We start from the raw sequence: 16,569 nt of genomic DNA on the forward strand, positions 1-16,569 counted from the left end.
CAAATTTTGACCAAATTTTCAATTATTTATATCTCGAAAACAAAAAGACTTTTATTAGAAGCATTTTTTTGTGTATGAGTTCTACTCATCGTCACCTATTACTGATTTCTTCTGGCAGGTTATATCGGGACCACCTGTATATTCAAATATGTAGATATTCAATAAATATGTATGGGTGCATAAGAATCAGCTCAGTTAATGCTATTTTTGGGAAACTGTCCAAAGAATTTAAAATCCTTACGTGCATTAATTTATACTTTTGTTTGTTTTTAATAGAGGAGATAGGTTTTACAAACAAGTAAAATTTCGTTCTTCGTTTTCTTTGCCAATGTATTCATTTTTTTTTCTATTTTAACTGTTTTAAGATTGTAACATTTCTTCAAGTTTTCAGGGACGCCCTATGAGGTCATCGCAGTCCTCGAGGGGGTCCACGGACGACAGGTTAAAAATCTCTGTCAAATGCCGTTGCTCATGATGAGCACACAATGCTATTTTTGGTAGACACGCACACTCATTTGAAACAGAGTTGAAACCAGAAGCTGTTGTATCACAGGATTTCAAGTTGAAGTGCAAAATTGTTAGTTTTTATGTGGCAAAGTTTCAGTATTGAGATTTATTTAATTAAAATAACAAAAAAATGAAACTCTTAATACGAGTACCTAATGTCAAAATAAGTTGCAACGCAATAACGTAGTGGCAAAAACTAATTTCCAGTTCATAAAAGTAACCATACGATAGCTTTGACAATACCTAAATAGGGTGTCCAGTGTCCACATCCGACTTGCGCACGTTTGTGGTGCCCTGTATACATAGTCCCAATTTTGAATTAGCACTAACCCACTACCTTCAAGTAAATTTATCTGGCCAGTAGTTGCTATGATTTAGAATCTGCTATTGGTAGATCCTAGGTAGGTAATTACCGTTCAAATAAATTTACTTGAAGGTGAATAAACCGGGCCTTAGTCTATTTATTTACAAATTCCAAGTGATAGGTACTTCATTAAATTTTCATTCGTTTGTTAAACATCGATTCATAAATCGATTGGCGTTTCAAAATTCAGTCGCTGATTTACAAACAGTGGGTTTTGATATAGTCCGAGGTTCAACTAGGAAAGAGGGCGCTTCAGATTCAAAAAGACCTTCGGACATCCTTGGCCAAAAGGGCCTACCCCTTTTAAACCGTTCAGCGGTTAACCAAAGATCAACGAGGACAGCAGGAGCGACATGGAAGAGACGGGAGAGAGGTAGTGCATGATGTTCACCTAAAAACGAGAAGCCACAAAAGTAGAGAAGCTGAAGTTTTATGATGCAGATTCGCAAGTCTTTCCTTCACTTAGGAAGAAAAAAAAATGAGCAAGTGGGTACTGTTACATTTTAAAAATTCGAATCGTTCTCAAACATTCGACCACCGTGCGCACGACTCGCGGCGATTTTCGTTTTCCGCCAAAAACCAAAAAGCCCCGGTTAGGAGGGGCGAAACTATAAAACGGGGGAACCACGGAAAATCAAGGTCTTTTTCTCGAGTCCTTTTCTGTCGATTTGTCGCGGTTTTGTCGTCAGATTTGTGCTCTTTATGAACGGGTTAGTGTTATCGGCTCACCGCAACCTCGCCTGCGAACGGCTGAACGGGCCGATAACGGATTTTTTTTCGTGCCCTTTTTGTTGTTCTTATCTCTTGTGTCCTCGTTCGCCGCGAGATTTGTTTTCACTTTCTTTTCTTTTGCGGCGAAGCCCGCGGGAACGATTCCGCAAATCGTGGGCGCCGTAAAGGAAGTGGCGCCGAGGACGGACTCAGGCTTCGCCTCCGTTTCCCAATTTTTTTTTTTATAGTTCAAGAAGTAGAAATTTTGGTTGATCATTTTATTTCCTTGGCGCGGTGAAGACACAAGTGGTCCTCTGGATCATTTATCAGAAATAGCATATACCAAGAATCCTTTTTATTATTATTAGACTTGTACCTACTCTTAGGACAGTGTAAATAAACCACTTGTAATGATTTGAATACATTACTTTTTCCGCCAAATATTTGAACCTGCGCAAAACGGTAACAAATGTGGTCGTGATCGTCATCGAATCGGAGAAGCCCTACGTTGTGATTTTCTTTTGGCGGAAAAAGGTTCGGAATGCAAACGGTGAGGGTTCCAGTTGGAAGAGTGCCGCAAATAAAACACACATGTGAGGGACGCAAAATACCTTTTATTAAAAATGCCTGTAATAACTTTGATGAAAAAAAAAAAAAAATGAAACGAATCCAAAAAGACAGAAACTAAGTTTAACGAAGTACAAGAAATTAACTAGTTGAGTACATCACAAAGATAAACGACAAGATGAATGCAACAATATTTAAAATAACAGAAAACGGGTACATAACAGACAAAATGACAGGTTAAAGCTTGCAAAACAAGTGAACAAATTATGGTGCAGTTATTACAGACAGGGACGGATGAAAAACCCTCTTCAAAAACCGTATCCCATGTATTACTCATATTTTACAATTCGATTAATGGCAAAAACAATGTTTAATTTGGAGCTACGCGGTCAAGGTACGCCAACGGAAGCTTAGAGCTGGAGGTAACAAACTTTCGGCCGCGAGGAGACTCAGAAAAATAATCTGAATCGTCTTGAAAACAGCGACATTTATAGGTACTCGGGGTATCGCGTGTCGGACTACTGTGTACCGACCAATTCCGAGTGATATAAGCGTTCGGGGTTGTACGATGAGCAGCAGAACTTGTTCCACCTTCCCCAACCAACCGTTTACCGACAAACTCCCGAGATCCCTATAACTGCGACGGGGGCTTCACGTCAGCTTCTCAGAGTCGCATACAGCAGAACTTGTTCCACCTCCGTTATACGGTCCTACATAACCGTCGCCCCCACGGAAATTTGACTAAACAACCCCCCGACCTCCTGAATGTCACCTAGCCCCCATGTGATCGTACTTACAACATTTTAACTTTAACTTTTCCGACATCTAGCAACAACACAAAGAAAAAAAACCAGAGTTTAATTCAATCGAACAAAGAGTAACATTAAACGATGAGAAAATTCAGCAAAACAGATCGCCACATTCAGTAATGATAAAATAAGCAAATCAAAACGCAACATTAAACAATGAGCAAATAAAAGGGAACAAAGCGCAAAGTTAAATAACGATAAAATAAAACGCTTTAAATGGCACAAATCCAATAATCGCTGGTAATGTTAAACAAAAAGAAAATGGCGGGTCGAGTGCCGTTAGAAAATGTTAGTGAAGAAAAAAAAACAAAATGGACGCACGCGGTTCGGACGACGGCTCCGAATTTTCGAAATTACTAGATTGCTAAAAAAATGAACCTCTCGGGAGAAAGATAACGCTTAAAATTAACAAATGGGCGCTTCTTAAAGAAACAGCATGCAACAAAATGAAATCTACAACATACCCTTACCACGTGGTCCTGGTCCCAAAAACAAAACACAAAAAAAGGCAACGAGAGTGGGATAAATTACCCAGGTGAATTAAAAACGTCGAATGCCTCACGGGGACACAAAATATCTACTCGGAACGATAGTGTAATTGGTTCAGATTTAACTTACAAATTTGAGAAACTTGGATCGCTCTTCGCAAGGTGTGTTCGTTTCGAAAAACTAAAAAAAGGTGACCTACCCCCCCCTTCAACCACGCGCGGGAGAGACCGCTTCATCCCCGCTATATTTCCGCTCTTCCTCAGCTTCGCCAACTCCCCAGGATTGCCAACCCCATCCCTTAGTTCCTAATCTAGCCGCTAGTACTATGGCGGACAATAAATTTAGGCCGGCCTGTCATTGAGTTGACATCAAAATGTGAAGCTGGCATTATGTTCAACTAACCCCATTTTCGATTTTTGTCATTCTTGTCATCGTGACAGCGATAATCAAAATTAAAATTGGGAAAAGAAGCGTGGACCAGAGAGCAGTGCTACTACAAATCAGTTATGCTAGTGCGTCATGATCTGTAAGTTACGAAAAAGGCGAAGGAAACGCCAAACAGCTTGAAAACCTTCAGTTTGACAAACTGACACATTAGTCATAATGGCAATAAATGGTCGCTTGCATTGACTTTTTTGAAATGTCAGAAACTTGCAGGCCTAAATTTATTGTCCGCCATAGTACCTTCACATTTGGCGCGCTCTCGCGGCGGTACCGGGAATTAAAATTTAAATTTTAAACTGGGTCACTACACACTTTTACCTAATTTCACGTGAAAGTTTCATTCTCACGGCTACCGGACAGGTCGTCACCACCCTCCCGCGCACCCTCGAGCTATCACCAGGAGATCTAGACCGAAGTCAAAGAAAAAGAAAATCGTTATTAAGGGAAGTTTCTCTCAACAAGAACATTGAGCAACAAAATAAAATAATAATAACGTACCTACCCCATCAATGACCAAAGAACATAAAATCAACGGAGTCAACATATTGTGCCTCCATGTACTCCGTTATGGTCGTCATGTGAAGCTCCTGGAATGGAGTTTAACTATCAAGGAAAGTCGAAGTGGACATGATGTCTTTAGTCCATTGATAAACGGTTCGAAGTTTGTAAGCCCTTCCGACCAACGCTTTCGCAAGGCCCTTTTTGGACATGGAACGACCAGTACGACCCTAAACCTTGTGTTCATAATTTTCAAGTAACACGTGGAACTTGTATACCTACAAGTCCATAGAATAGCGTTGCGCTAGCTCAAGGGCAGCACAAACACAATTCATTTTAAATGGGACAGCCTAGTAGGAATGGGTGAACATACTTCAAAAACAACACTACTACATAATACTCATACATTTTTCCTCAGTAGGTGCACATTCATTTTGTAAGTCTATTTAATTGCACAATTCAGTACAACCTAAAGGGCTGAGAATTAAGGAAACATCACATTTCAAATCCCACTCAGGCTTGCACATTCTTACCACTGGCCCGAATAAAATTTTTAGAGCCAATCTCACCAGTAAATTTAATTCAAAATTCTACTCGTTCACATTTACGTGGCTGTTTTGATGAACTATAATCAGGATGCAGATATTAAGAAAAAAAAACTTGATTTTTTTTGCTTTATTTATACACACTAACAAAATAATCTTCAAACATGAAAATTCATTTACAAATATTTTGGTACTATGGTGTGTAACATCAGGCACATAAATTACAAATATATAACATTCATAATTGATTATTACTGATAAAATGCTCTGTACAACAATAAACAGTAAAAGGTGAAATACAAGACTCAGCATTTTACCATTTAATAGTGATAATACAAGTGGTGTTTGAAAGAGTAATTCGTTTGTTTTTTTTTTGGTTAAGATTAGCACAGTAACACACATTTACCAAAAAATTAATTTTCTTCATATAATTTAGGTAGCTCAGCCTCCAAACGTATCACTTTAATGTGCGACACCAAAAACCAGTCCTGCGGATCCTCTCTCTTAATAAAAGTACTTGAATAACTAATTAACTCTTGACTACCATCTTGGTCCAAGTCTCCAACCAAAATTGAATTTTTTTGACTTTGAAAATCAGGTTGACAAACATATTCATCATTCAATGGTAAACATAACTGATTAATTTTGGCTAAACTAGCATTAATCACATGTACATTAGTTTCGTTGAATGTGATTAACACAACCCTTTCAATTACTGAATTTGTAAAATATGTACTATTTTTTGAAAAAACACTGCGTTTAAATGATTTTGAATGTCTTAGTAATTTGTTGTCTGTTAAGTTTGCATCTGACCATTGCCAAATTTTTAAAATAAACCCATTTATATGACCTTTAAATAGGTGCAGATTTGATTTAGTTGCCTGAAAATGAAAAAGTTTTGGAGTCATTATTGAAGCATTATCATATGGCCATGTCTGCTTCTTTTTTGAGTTGATTTCAACCAGCTCAATAGTTGCACGACAATTGGGACAAATACCCATGTTGTTTATTGTTAATTTCCTGTTCTCAATTATAAATGTGTTTTCAATGTCACCTGTATCTTCTTCAAACTGATGTGGTACAAGATTATATGAGGTATTACTGTATCTCCTCTTGATATCAACAAGGGGTACCTTCATTGGGATAGCAGTACCACCATCATTGAAGCAAGAAAAAACAATATCATTATCTTTATGTTCAAGATCCAAAATTTGATTACAATTCTTGATGATAATGTTGTTAAGAGCTTTTCCTGTCTTCCCACAAATTAACATTAAACTCCCCCTTCGGTATATAGCAGCTAATTCATTTACAGCATCATTGTTATAATCAGGCAATTTTACAGGAAAGTCCAATCCACTTATAGTTGTTCTTTCTTCATGACTGTGAACATGCCAAATAACTTGTCCAGAAATAGTTTCGATTGCTTTCAGCCCTCTTTCGTCAAGTAGCAGACAATCATTAACACCATTACCATCAATGTCTATAAGTGAACAATCCAGCCTGATGGGTACAACCTCTTGTCAGAAATACCATGCCACACTTCCACTATTTCCCAAAAAAGAAATAGCTCCATTTTTTAAGATTTTTGAGGAACGAACATCCCCTTCAAATAGAATCGCCATATTCAAATTATTTTGATTTATACCATGCACTAAATTTATATCTCCTTTTAATTCAATGTCTTCTTGCTTATTTTCCCAATTGTTTGTTTTTATGGGACAAGTATGGGAAACTGAACAAGGCAAAAACCACAGAAATACAACAATTGGAAGGAGGCAAAGGATAATAGACGCAAAAAATGCGACTTTACGAACTGTAGACATCCTTGGAGACCCGCGTTTAATTTGCAACAAGTCATCTCCTAAGTGGACAAGATTTGTCGAATTGTTTGGAAATTTTCGCTTTAAATCGAAACTATTTCCATTCTGAATATTTTTCTTGGAGTAATTTGGACACACCACGTCCATATGAAGTTCCTTTTCAGAATCTGAATCACTTATTGATTGAGGAAGGGGCGAGTAAATTCCTTGAGATGAATGTGCCATTTTTTCACAATTCTCACGTTTGATCTCTACTACCCAGTAAAATATAAAAGTTTAAAGCAAACAGAAAACTATACCATCATAACACATTTTTTTTTTAAATGTTTGATACCATGCTACTAGATTAACTTTTACCGTTTATACTTCAACTTGTGTTCATTGATTGCTTCATTTTGCCCAAATCACATAACCACAATGCGCAATATTGTTTGTAAAACGAAGCCACTTTCTAGCAGTTTTTTCTTTTTAACCAATGTATTACAATCACTAATTCACAATTATTTTCACAATTACACTTGTGTTTTGTTACAATTAATGGTACATATTTGGTATCGTAAGTACAAGGTCAGGTCAGAGAGATTGGTTGACATAAAAATCACTAAATTCTACGTGGTGTGATCAAGAATGACTGAATCTGTTGGTAACAATGAAATTTGGCAAATTTGAAATTTACCATCAAAGATTCATTTTTGTTATTTTTATAATAACATAAACATAACCGGCATAACCAAAAATGTTTTTAATGTCGTCTCAAGTTAAAAAAGCCGGTCGGCCATCGGCGCCAATTACGAGACAAAAAACCCCAGTACAAACAGTTACAACCTACAATTTAAAATCTCCCAATCTCTCGCTGGACGAAGTATACCAAAGATACAATACAGGGTGAGCAACAATAACTGTTTCAGTTGGCAATAAAAAATTTTACATGAAATTTTCAAGACTGTGAATTGTACCTATTTCGGTTTGTTTTATTAACAGTGTTGACAGCTGGTATACATTTCATATTTAAACGTCTTGGTTTTTGCAATCTTTTATTAATAAAATGGTTTTCTCGTTGGAACATAACATAAAAGTCACCAAAAATCACCAGAATTTATTGCCAACTCAGTCAGTAATTGTTGCTCACACGGTAGAATTTACGATCAAACTAATTAAAATTTTATCTGGGTTTAGAAAGATTTTTCGAAAAAATGGTAAATAGAAAAGTAATTTGTTTGAATCAAAATCATCTATCACTTAGAGAGAAATTAGTCATTTGCAACTGTTACAATTAACTTGCTGCCTTACAACAGTTTTTTTTACATTTATTAAGGCCCGGTTTATTCACCTTCAAGTAAAGTCCATTCAAAAATCAAAAAACCACCAACGTCGCATTTTCCTCGATAATTACTATCGGCAACGCTGTCTAGTGTAAAATTTGGTGAGACTTGTAATTTTGAGGTTAAATGTTTATTAAGTGTCTTGTTTTGCTGGGCATGTTTAAGCAAAAATACTAAGAATCAATAAATAAATGAAACGTGCTGCTAATAAAACAATATGAACGAAATTCAAAGCAATAGAATTTTATTTTGAATTAAATAAATGTCATAATTTATAGTTACCAACATAGTATAAAAAAATATCTACCTAGCGTTTTTTAAATTTTACCAACCTAAAGCAACAGGTGGTGGTTTTTTGATTTTTGAATGGACTATTTATCTGGCCAGTAGTTGCTATGATTTAGAATCTGCTATTGGTAGATCTATGGTAATTACCGTTCAAATCGTAGAGGGATACTCTCATGTCAAAAATGGATTACTCCCTAGAATTCGAACTTTTAGGGAAATAACGTTTTTCATGTTGTGTGTAACTAGAATTTTCAAAAGTTATTTTGAATGCCTAAGGTGGGTTCTTTGAATTGAGAGATTAAATCCCAATAAATATGCCGCCAGTAACCAAAATTGATTGTGAAACGAAAAATCATCTATCACTTAGCGAGAAATTAGACATTTGCAACTGTTACAATTAATTTGCTGTCTTACATTTTTGGGATATCTTTTGTTTGTCACCAGAAACCACATAGCCTCCAACCTAACCAAATTTATGGCAACCTAGTAACGAATATCCCTAAATCCTAGGGAGTAATCCATTTTTGACACGAGAGTATGGAGGGAGCACTCTTCAAAAAAGTGGATACGACCGCGCTTTTCTGTAGACTTAATAAAAGGTCTCCAGATGAGCCGAGCGAAACCGAAGTTAACGCAGATATTTCATCTTTCCAGTGGCGTCCCTTTAACTTTTTTTTCTGGGGACAATTTTTGTAGGAATTGTAGGAAGACGACCGTAAATATTTAGTTCAAAATAAAAACAGATCAGAGTTATACAACTGAAAAAATACAAAGACAATTCACCAACCGGTTCACGTGTAAAAAACCAAATCCCAGTAAAATGACGGAACACCGACGCCTATGAAGCATCCGTGGAGGGAGAAAAGACTGGAGATGGCATTTCCTATGCTGCCCATGTTAAAAATGCGAACCCTCTAAAAGCACGTGCAACAACCTTTTATGACCCAGTCCACCATGCGCTAGATAAAGAAGCAAAATGCGCCTGGAAGGAAGGCGAAGGAAGCCATTGGCCTAGCGTCTATATTCAGAAACCTTTTATGACTCTGTAGTTTTCGCGGGCGGGTACACTTATTTGAATTAGTGCCATCTCCAGTCTTTTCTCCCTCCACGGAAGCATCTGATGCCCAACGACCCTCGGCACGAAATTTCACGAAGTACTGGCGGTCATTTTAAAAGGCGTCATAAAAGGTCTCCGCACAGGTCTCGCGACGTGCCGCTTTCTTTACATTGCCAGCATAGGCAGTGCTCCCTCCATATCCCTCTACGGTTCAAATAAAGTTACTTGAAGGTGAATAAACCGGGCCTAAATGCAATATGGATGCGGCCTTTGTAATAACAATCACCGTATTATCCTGAGTAGGTACATGATAATATTACCTTCGACCAAACATTTTCGAGAAATTGCCGTTGAGGAACTTGCAATTCGAGCAAAGTCACATTCGAGCAATTGACTTTCGAGCAGCTATTTCGAACAATTCGTTTTCGAGCAGTTGCATTCGAGCAATTTACCTAGATTCCTGCACTGCAGTATAGACCAACTTTGTTATTTTTGTTGTCATCCTTACTCAAACAATGATGTAATCCTGCAAAGGAAAAAATTAATATAACAATGAAAATGCATAAACAACAACTGTTATTTCTAAACTATGTAGTTATAATTGCATATTGCACTTCACTACTCTGTAACTTTTCAACAAAAAAACATTTGTTTGACTTAACTATTTAATTTAATAATTAAATAATTATCAAAGTTTCCAAGAGCATTGAACCGTTGAACGTATAGTTTATTAATTATTAGTTATTACCTTCAGAAATAGGTACTACATAACAAAATATTGTCAAGTTTTATTCCAGAAACAATTTATTTATGAAAAATTACAAGGACAAGAACCACAGATTAAAATTTCTTTGAAACAAACAATTAGCTGACCTTATCTGTCTTTTTTTTTTCTGTGGCTTTTTAAAGTTCACCATTACCTGACCTGGGACTGATTTTACTTCAGTCTACACAATAACATAACTATAATTGTCCGATATCTCTGAAAGGACTATTACATTTGATTTGAATTTTGATACCAGTATTTAGATTTAGAACATGATCTTTAATATACAGGTGTTTCTGAAATACGTGTGTTAATTTTAACCAGTGAAAGAACTCGCTAATTTATGAAACTTTTCTTTATAACATTTTGTAAAATTAGTATGTAAAAGTATTCCAAGATTTTTTGCCCCACAATTTTTACCAAACGAGTCGTTTTGTGTGATTAACTATATAGTTTCTATTTTTGTAACCATGAGAATCTAAATTTTGATTACTTATTTTTTTCTATAACAATGGAACTTTTTAACAAAGCTCCGTTTCTATCACAACAGAAAATTTTCGCCCTTACCCATAGGCGGGTATACACTTTGATGGTGAATTTATTCCAAATTTTAAATCAATTTGTATTGCTTTTTCGTAAAAATGTTATAGAGAAAAGTTCCATGATTTGGGGCGTTCTTCCACTGGTTAAAATTAATACACGTATTTCAAAAACACCCTGTATTATAATGTGTAAAATAATTTATTAATTAACCATATTTTAAAATAAATTAATAAGTACTTTTTAAATTTAACCAGAATTCTCTTTGTTTTTTTTTTTTTAATTTAAATTATGCAACTAGAAAATTAGGCTTTATTTATACAATTATTTTCATTTCTTTTCATTGTTTTTTAGTAGGTATCTGAGAAGATAAAGTGCGTCTATCGATATTTTAAAATGACCTTTTGCTTCCTTCAGTGGTTTATTGCCCGCTAACAAAGATTGTCGTAAAAGTGGTGAGTAACCGATCCTCAATAATCCGCAGGTACCATCGAGAGTTTTTGTTACAGGGTAGGTAAATAATTCCCTAGTAATGAGACCATCATAAACGACCCAAAATGTTAACTAGTGTTTAAAAAGTCGTTTCAAAATATCGATAGATGCACTTTAGGTGAAAAAGCATATGGGTTTTGTTCAAGTTTGAATATATGTATTTATAAGATACATTTCGAAACGTTAGCGCTAGAATATGAAACTACCAATAGTAATTTAAGATGTAACGTAGTTTCCGATAAATGCCGATCATAGAATCGGGTAGTTGTCAAAATCAGAGTTCTGTCATTTTTTTTCATTTCTTCATGGTGTGAACGTTATGGGGTGTTGAACATTTTGTGAGGAAAAATCTAAAGTTAAAGGAAGAAATGGAAATGATATCATCTCGGGTTGCCCTTGGAATAGCGGCTGGAGTTTGCGGCACATTATTTTTAGGGTATTGCATATATTTTGACCATCAAAGGCATAGCGACCCTGACTTTAAAAAGAAGTTACATGAGCGTGAGTACATACAATGAAAATACGTCGAAAGAACAAATATAATTGACTTGTAATTAACAGGACGACGAGCCAAAAAAATGGCAGCATCTTCGACCAAACGCACAACTGTTTTTCCAGATATGAAAGATCATGAAGCTGTCCAAAGATTTTTCTTACAAGAAATTCAGTTGGGAGAAGAATTACTCGCAGTCGGTGATCTTGAAAATGGAGTGGATCACATTGGAAATGCTGTGGCTGTTTGTGGACAACCTAATGATTTACTTAACCTCTTGCAGCAAACCTTGCAGCCACAAGCATTTCACCTACTTATCCAAAGACTGCCAGCTGTGGCTCCTCGAATTGTTAAAGCAACTCCTGCAATGCAGGAAGAAGATGTGGAGTAGTTTAAATGCCTTCACTAGTCTCATTTTTAGATCGTTTCATCTTTATTACATCAATAAAAATTGTTACAAATTGCAATATACTAGATGAACGTTTTGTATGTTTTTATTTGTTGTAATTATTTTCTGTAAATAAACTGCCATGTCCTTGATTATACAATTTGTATAACACAAAAAGGAGACATTTTCAAAATACATACTTTACTTTTTGATGAATGAAATTGTTAGTTTGAACTTTGAACATAGAAAATGTTTTTAGTATTTGTGTGAAATTGTGCCTTGAGTAAAGATTAATTTCTACAAATCGTTTTGTTCTTGACTGAAGCAGTATACCAATTTTTAATATACAGAACTAATTTTCAACCTTAAAAAGCAAATGAATCTACTGTTACATTGCAGATTCATGGAGCAACTGTTTTCCTCTGAAGTTATTTTCTACATAATTGTTTGAGAAATTGTTTTTATTTGGGCCACTAATGTGACTCCTAAGCGACACAAAATGCTCTTGCTTGATGAAAATTGTTTTTAATTCAGTTACCATTAAATTACACAATGTTTTTACAGTTTACACTACATTACAATAGTAATAAAACACTTTGGATACAATTTAAAAATGAAGCTTTATTAAATATTCAAATACTTATATAAATAATACACCTTGGTAGGTCGGTGCGTTGAGTAGACAGACAGTCGTAACTTAAAGAAGAATAGCAACAGGTTACTGACGGTCAGTGGCTCTGAGCTTTTCCTCCACGGCCTCTTGGCTAGCTTCAGACAAGTCCGTCGCTTGTATGTACTTCTGTACACCTACCAGTGATTTTTTGAGAGCATCAAATGAGCTGTAAATGAGATAAATTATAACTCAATAATTGCAAAATATGAACAGCATACCTAGAATACAACATCTTCTTCTTAACTTTGGCAGTATCAGGGCACCAGGACATTAGGAACAGTTTTTGTTTCTTGGAAGATTCTGCAGTGCCTTGACATTGATGCATATATTCAAAGTCGTAGAGGCCATAGCGGCACTCTCCGGCACCTCCCGCTTGTAAGTTCTGAAGAAATTGGTCATATTCTTCATCACGTGCGCCTATTACTTCCACATCGATCTGTCTTTCATCCTTAATATAAAAAATTACATAACGATGTTTCTTGTCTTTCTTTATTTCTTCGTATGTAGTCTTGCAAGCATCAGCAACTGTTACACCTGATGCCTGTAAACAAAAACACAACATTAATATAGAATTCAATATAGCTTACACTAACAACAGTAAAAACATGACATGTTATTAAGAGTACTCATAATCTCACATGAATGAAGTTCAGCCGAATCACTCAAAATCAGTGGAATACCTTTAAGCAAGTGCAAAACGGCAATACTTGCCTCAAAAAAAGCTCCAGTTCTTGGTAAATTCATCTAACAATATACCAATGACAATTTCGTATAATTATCATTGCGTTTTTTAAAAGTTGTAACTTGATTATCTTCAAGAAAATATATAAACTTTACTTGACTTACGTTATTTTTAACATAACAATTGATAATAAGTTAATACATTAATTCATAATTTAAATTTCAAGACAAATGAATTTTAAAAATCTGTACTAATAAGTACAGTAACTAAATAGTAAGTGGTATAGAATGAACCTTGGTTTTAATATACTCTTCATAATCTGAACTTCTATTGTTCTACTTACAATTATTTCATTTTATCAGTGTGCTTTATAAATACAGGGTGAGCAACAATAACTGTTTCAGTTGGCAATAACAAATTTTACATGAAATTTTCAAGACTGCGAATTGTATCTATTTCGGTTTGTTTTTTGACATTATTGACAGCGGGCATACATTTCAAATTTAAACGTCTTGTTTTGTGTAATCTTTTATTAATAAAATGGTTTTCTCGTTAGAACATGACATAAAAGTCACCAAAAGTCACCAGAATTTATTGCCAATTCAATCAGTAATTGTTGCTCACACGGTATTACATTTCAGTATAGTCTTTGCCAAAACCTATTAACCACCAATACTGCATTCTACCCAGAAAATCAACCGGCAACGTTGTGTACTTAGATTTGATTGGTCTAGCATCCTAGTAATATCAAAATTGCCATTATACATTTAGTGTTATTTTGTTTTCACCAACCGAATTCAACAGGTGATGGTTATTTGGGATTGGCACGGCCTATATGTATAATACAGGTTATTCTAAATGATTGTAGTCGAAGCAAGCCATGCCCATGTTATGAAATTTTTGCCGCTTTCAGCGAACTGTCATTTTTTAGGTGAAAAGGGCGGTAATGGGAATTTTATTTATTTTTTTAAAATTAACGATTGAATTCAAAAATATTATTGTTTTGCATCCAATTCAACTCCTGTGTGTGAAAGGTGTGTATTCACTTATTCACACCATTTTGATGTTTTTTATATGGAGCGGCAACCATAAATTTGACATTCAGTTTTTACGCCAACTTGGGTTACAATCATTTAGAATAACCCTATATAATCATTACTCTTTCATTTGCATTAAACATCGATTATATTAAAATATATCATCTCTAAACAAAATTAGATTTAATAGGATTTTTTGCGTGGCAATTTTACTTTCGATCCTTGACGGTTGTACCTAATACTAATTGTAGATAGTTTATTTATGCACTTGTCACTGTTGAGGCGTAGCACCGACCATAATGGTCGGCTCCATGGTCATACTCTGTTCCTTGATTTCTTTTGTTTGATAAAATATTTTATTACAGTATAAATCTCTTCAAGAAATTTTCCTTCCATCAATATATTTTTTGATAACACAAGGAAATAATGTTTATTACTAATCTGATAACGCTATTTTGGAACTACTGTTTTATCTACGATCAAATACAAAGTTGTTAAATGACTTGCCACTTGCATTTCATTTTGTGGTACTTACATATTATCTTTCATGGAAACAAATTTCGAGGTATTGTCGAATTTTCGTATTTTATGATTTCCGGTAAGAAATGAAATTTATAATCGACATCGGTATGACGCATAACCGGCGTAATTTTTACCATCTACAACTCAAATGGAAATCTAAGAATTCCGTATCAGTAGATACGGATAAATACATATATCGATTTACCACCCACCATTACTCTCTTGTAAGATAAATGCAACAATAATTAACAATCCAGGACCTTCAAACGGCTATTAGTTTTTTTTTTCTGTCACAATGTTTATCCAAATTTGGTAAAAACAAAAATACAACACAGTTCTATTTATAATGGTCACATGGAGCTTATTTTTAGCGGATCGTGGTAAATCGTGGATCATATCATAGATCTGTTAAAATTTAATATAATAGGTATAACTATATTAATAAATCGGTAAGGGATATCGGGTGTCACGTATCCAAATAAATCCGTGTAACCTCCTAGTGGATGAGTGAAAACTGGGTGGTACATTGACAAAGTTTTCTTCGTCTAACCTTGACGATGTACTTGCAAAAGAATGATTCATAGCTGACAACTAGTATCGAATTAATAGACGTATCAGAAGATTTTGCAGACACGTTGAATACATGAACTTGACAAATTGTAAATGGGCGAGGCAAACAGGGAGTTCCTTTTTTTGCAAGCAAGCTTCCCTGAAGTTTCAGATTTGGTCAAATTTGATGCCGACAGGCCATAAAACTTAGTGCACTTTACGAAAAATTCTTATATTTGGCAATGTATGCGAAATCTTTAATATGGCCGCCAGCGCTAAATTAGTGGTGTCAAAATATTTTACGGTTAAAAGGTACAATTTGCACAAGAAACACAAAAAAATAATATTGTAGGGTTGCACTTACCATGGTGAATTATTTAAGAAGTACAATAATTTACACAATATTGAACTGCCAGACGTACTGAATTAAAAACGACTGTGCTGTTACTTCTCTTTGGAGGTCTGGAGCGGACGTTGATCTGCCGGCAATGCAGCCAATGCGCTTGCGTAAAAGAAATTAATTACTACACCGACGCTAATGTCGCTAATAATAACTAAATAAATGGTTGCAATTCGATAAATTATATCATCATACGTTTAATTACCTGTTCTTTAACAGACCACGAGCAGCACTTAACTAAATTTCATAAAATTTTGATTATTCAGTTGAATTACTTTTTATTGCGTAAGATTTGCGCGCTTTTTCAAATACGGGGGTTGGCCTTCTTTAAAACGTTTAAACAATTTATTTCAAGTAACACTGTATTTTTTTATAAGTCTTTCAACCTGTGTCGTGTTTGTAAAATAACTGACAAATAAGCTGATTTTTTGAAAACTATTCAAGTGAATAAATGAGTCATGGTTTTCGACCAATGTAAAAGCCGGTTTTCTCAAATGCCCATAAATGGTAAAAGGAGTTACTCCAAAATGGCGGCCACAACTTGAATAGTGGCGCCACGCCCCTAAAAATCAATGATTTTATCAAAATTTTAATTATAATACG

At 35.1% G+C, this 16,569-nt stretch overlaps 3 protein-coding genes across 5 annotated transcripts; 1 reads left to right on the forward strand and 2 right to left on the reverse strand.

The window, feature by feature from the left end:
- Positions 1 to 2,176: 2,176 nt before the first annotated feature.
- Positions 2,177 to 7,364, reverse strand: LOC138127795 (uncharacterized). The gene is given in 2 exon segments (XM_069043857.1): positions 2,177 to 4,296; positions 4,390 to 7,364. A coding segment is annotated over 1 exon segment (1,635 nt). The 5' UTR covers positions 6,983 to 7,364; the 3' UTR covers positions 2,177 to 4,296; positions 4,390 to 5,347.
- Positions 7,365 to 11,486: 4,122 nt separating this feature from the next.
- Positions 11,487 to 12,255, forward strand: LOC138122068 (mitochondrial import receptor subunit TOM20 homolog). The gene is made up of 2 exons (XM_069036213.1): positions 11,487 to 11,723; positions 11,784 to 12,255. Exons 1-2 carry the CDS (start codon positions 11,591 to 11,593, stop codon positions 12,104 to 12,106), a joined length of 456 nt encoding a protein of 151 aa, XP_068892314.1. The 5' UTR covers positions 11,487 to 11,590; the 3' UTR covers positions 12,107 to 12,255.
- A 449-nt stretch (positions 12,256 to 12,704) lies between these two features.
- tsr (Cofilin/actin-depolymerizing factor homolog tsr) lies at positions 12,705 to 16,362 on the reverse strand. Of its 3 annotated transcripts, XM_069036192.1 has the most exons (4): positions 16,172 to 16,362; positions 15,931 to 16,068; positions 12,995 to 13,317; positions 12,705 to 12,942 (listed from the first exon to the last, which is right to left on the reverse strand). In XM_069036192.1, exons 2-4 carry the CDS (start codon positions 15,931 to 15,933, stop codon positions 12,822 to 12,824), a joined length of 447 nt encoding a protein of 148 aa, XP_068892293.1. In that variant the 5' UTR covers positions 15,934 to 16,068; positions 16,172 to 16,362; the 3' UTR covers positions 12,705 to 12,821. The 3 variants fall into 3 exon arrangements, with proteins under 3 accessions (XP_068892293.1, XP_068892302.1, XP_068892283.1); XM_069036201.1 differs by lacking the exon at positions 16,172 to 16,362 and having other exon boundaries at positions 15,931 to 16,087; XM_069036182.1 differs by lacking the exons at positions 15,931 to 16,068; positions 16,172 to 16,362 and adding an exon at positions 13,488 to 13,535.
- Positions 16,363 to 16,569: the final 207 nt, after the last annotated feature.

Source organism: Tenebrio molitor, chromosome 1 (assembly GCF_963966145.1).
Source record: "Tenebrio molitor chromosome 1, icTenMoli1.1, whole genome shotgun sequence".
Classification (NCBI taxonomy): domain Eukaryota; kingdom Metazoa; phylum Arthropoda; class Insecta; order Coleoptera; family Tenebrionidae; genus Tenebrio; species Tenebrio molitor.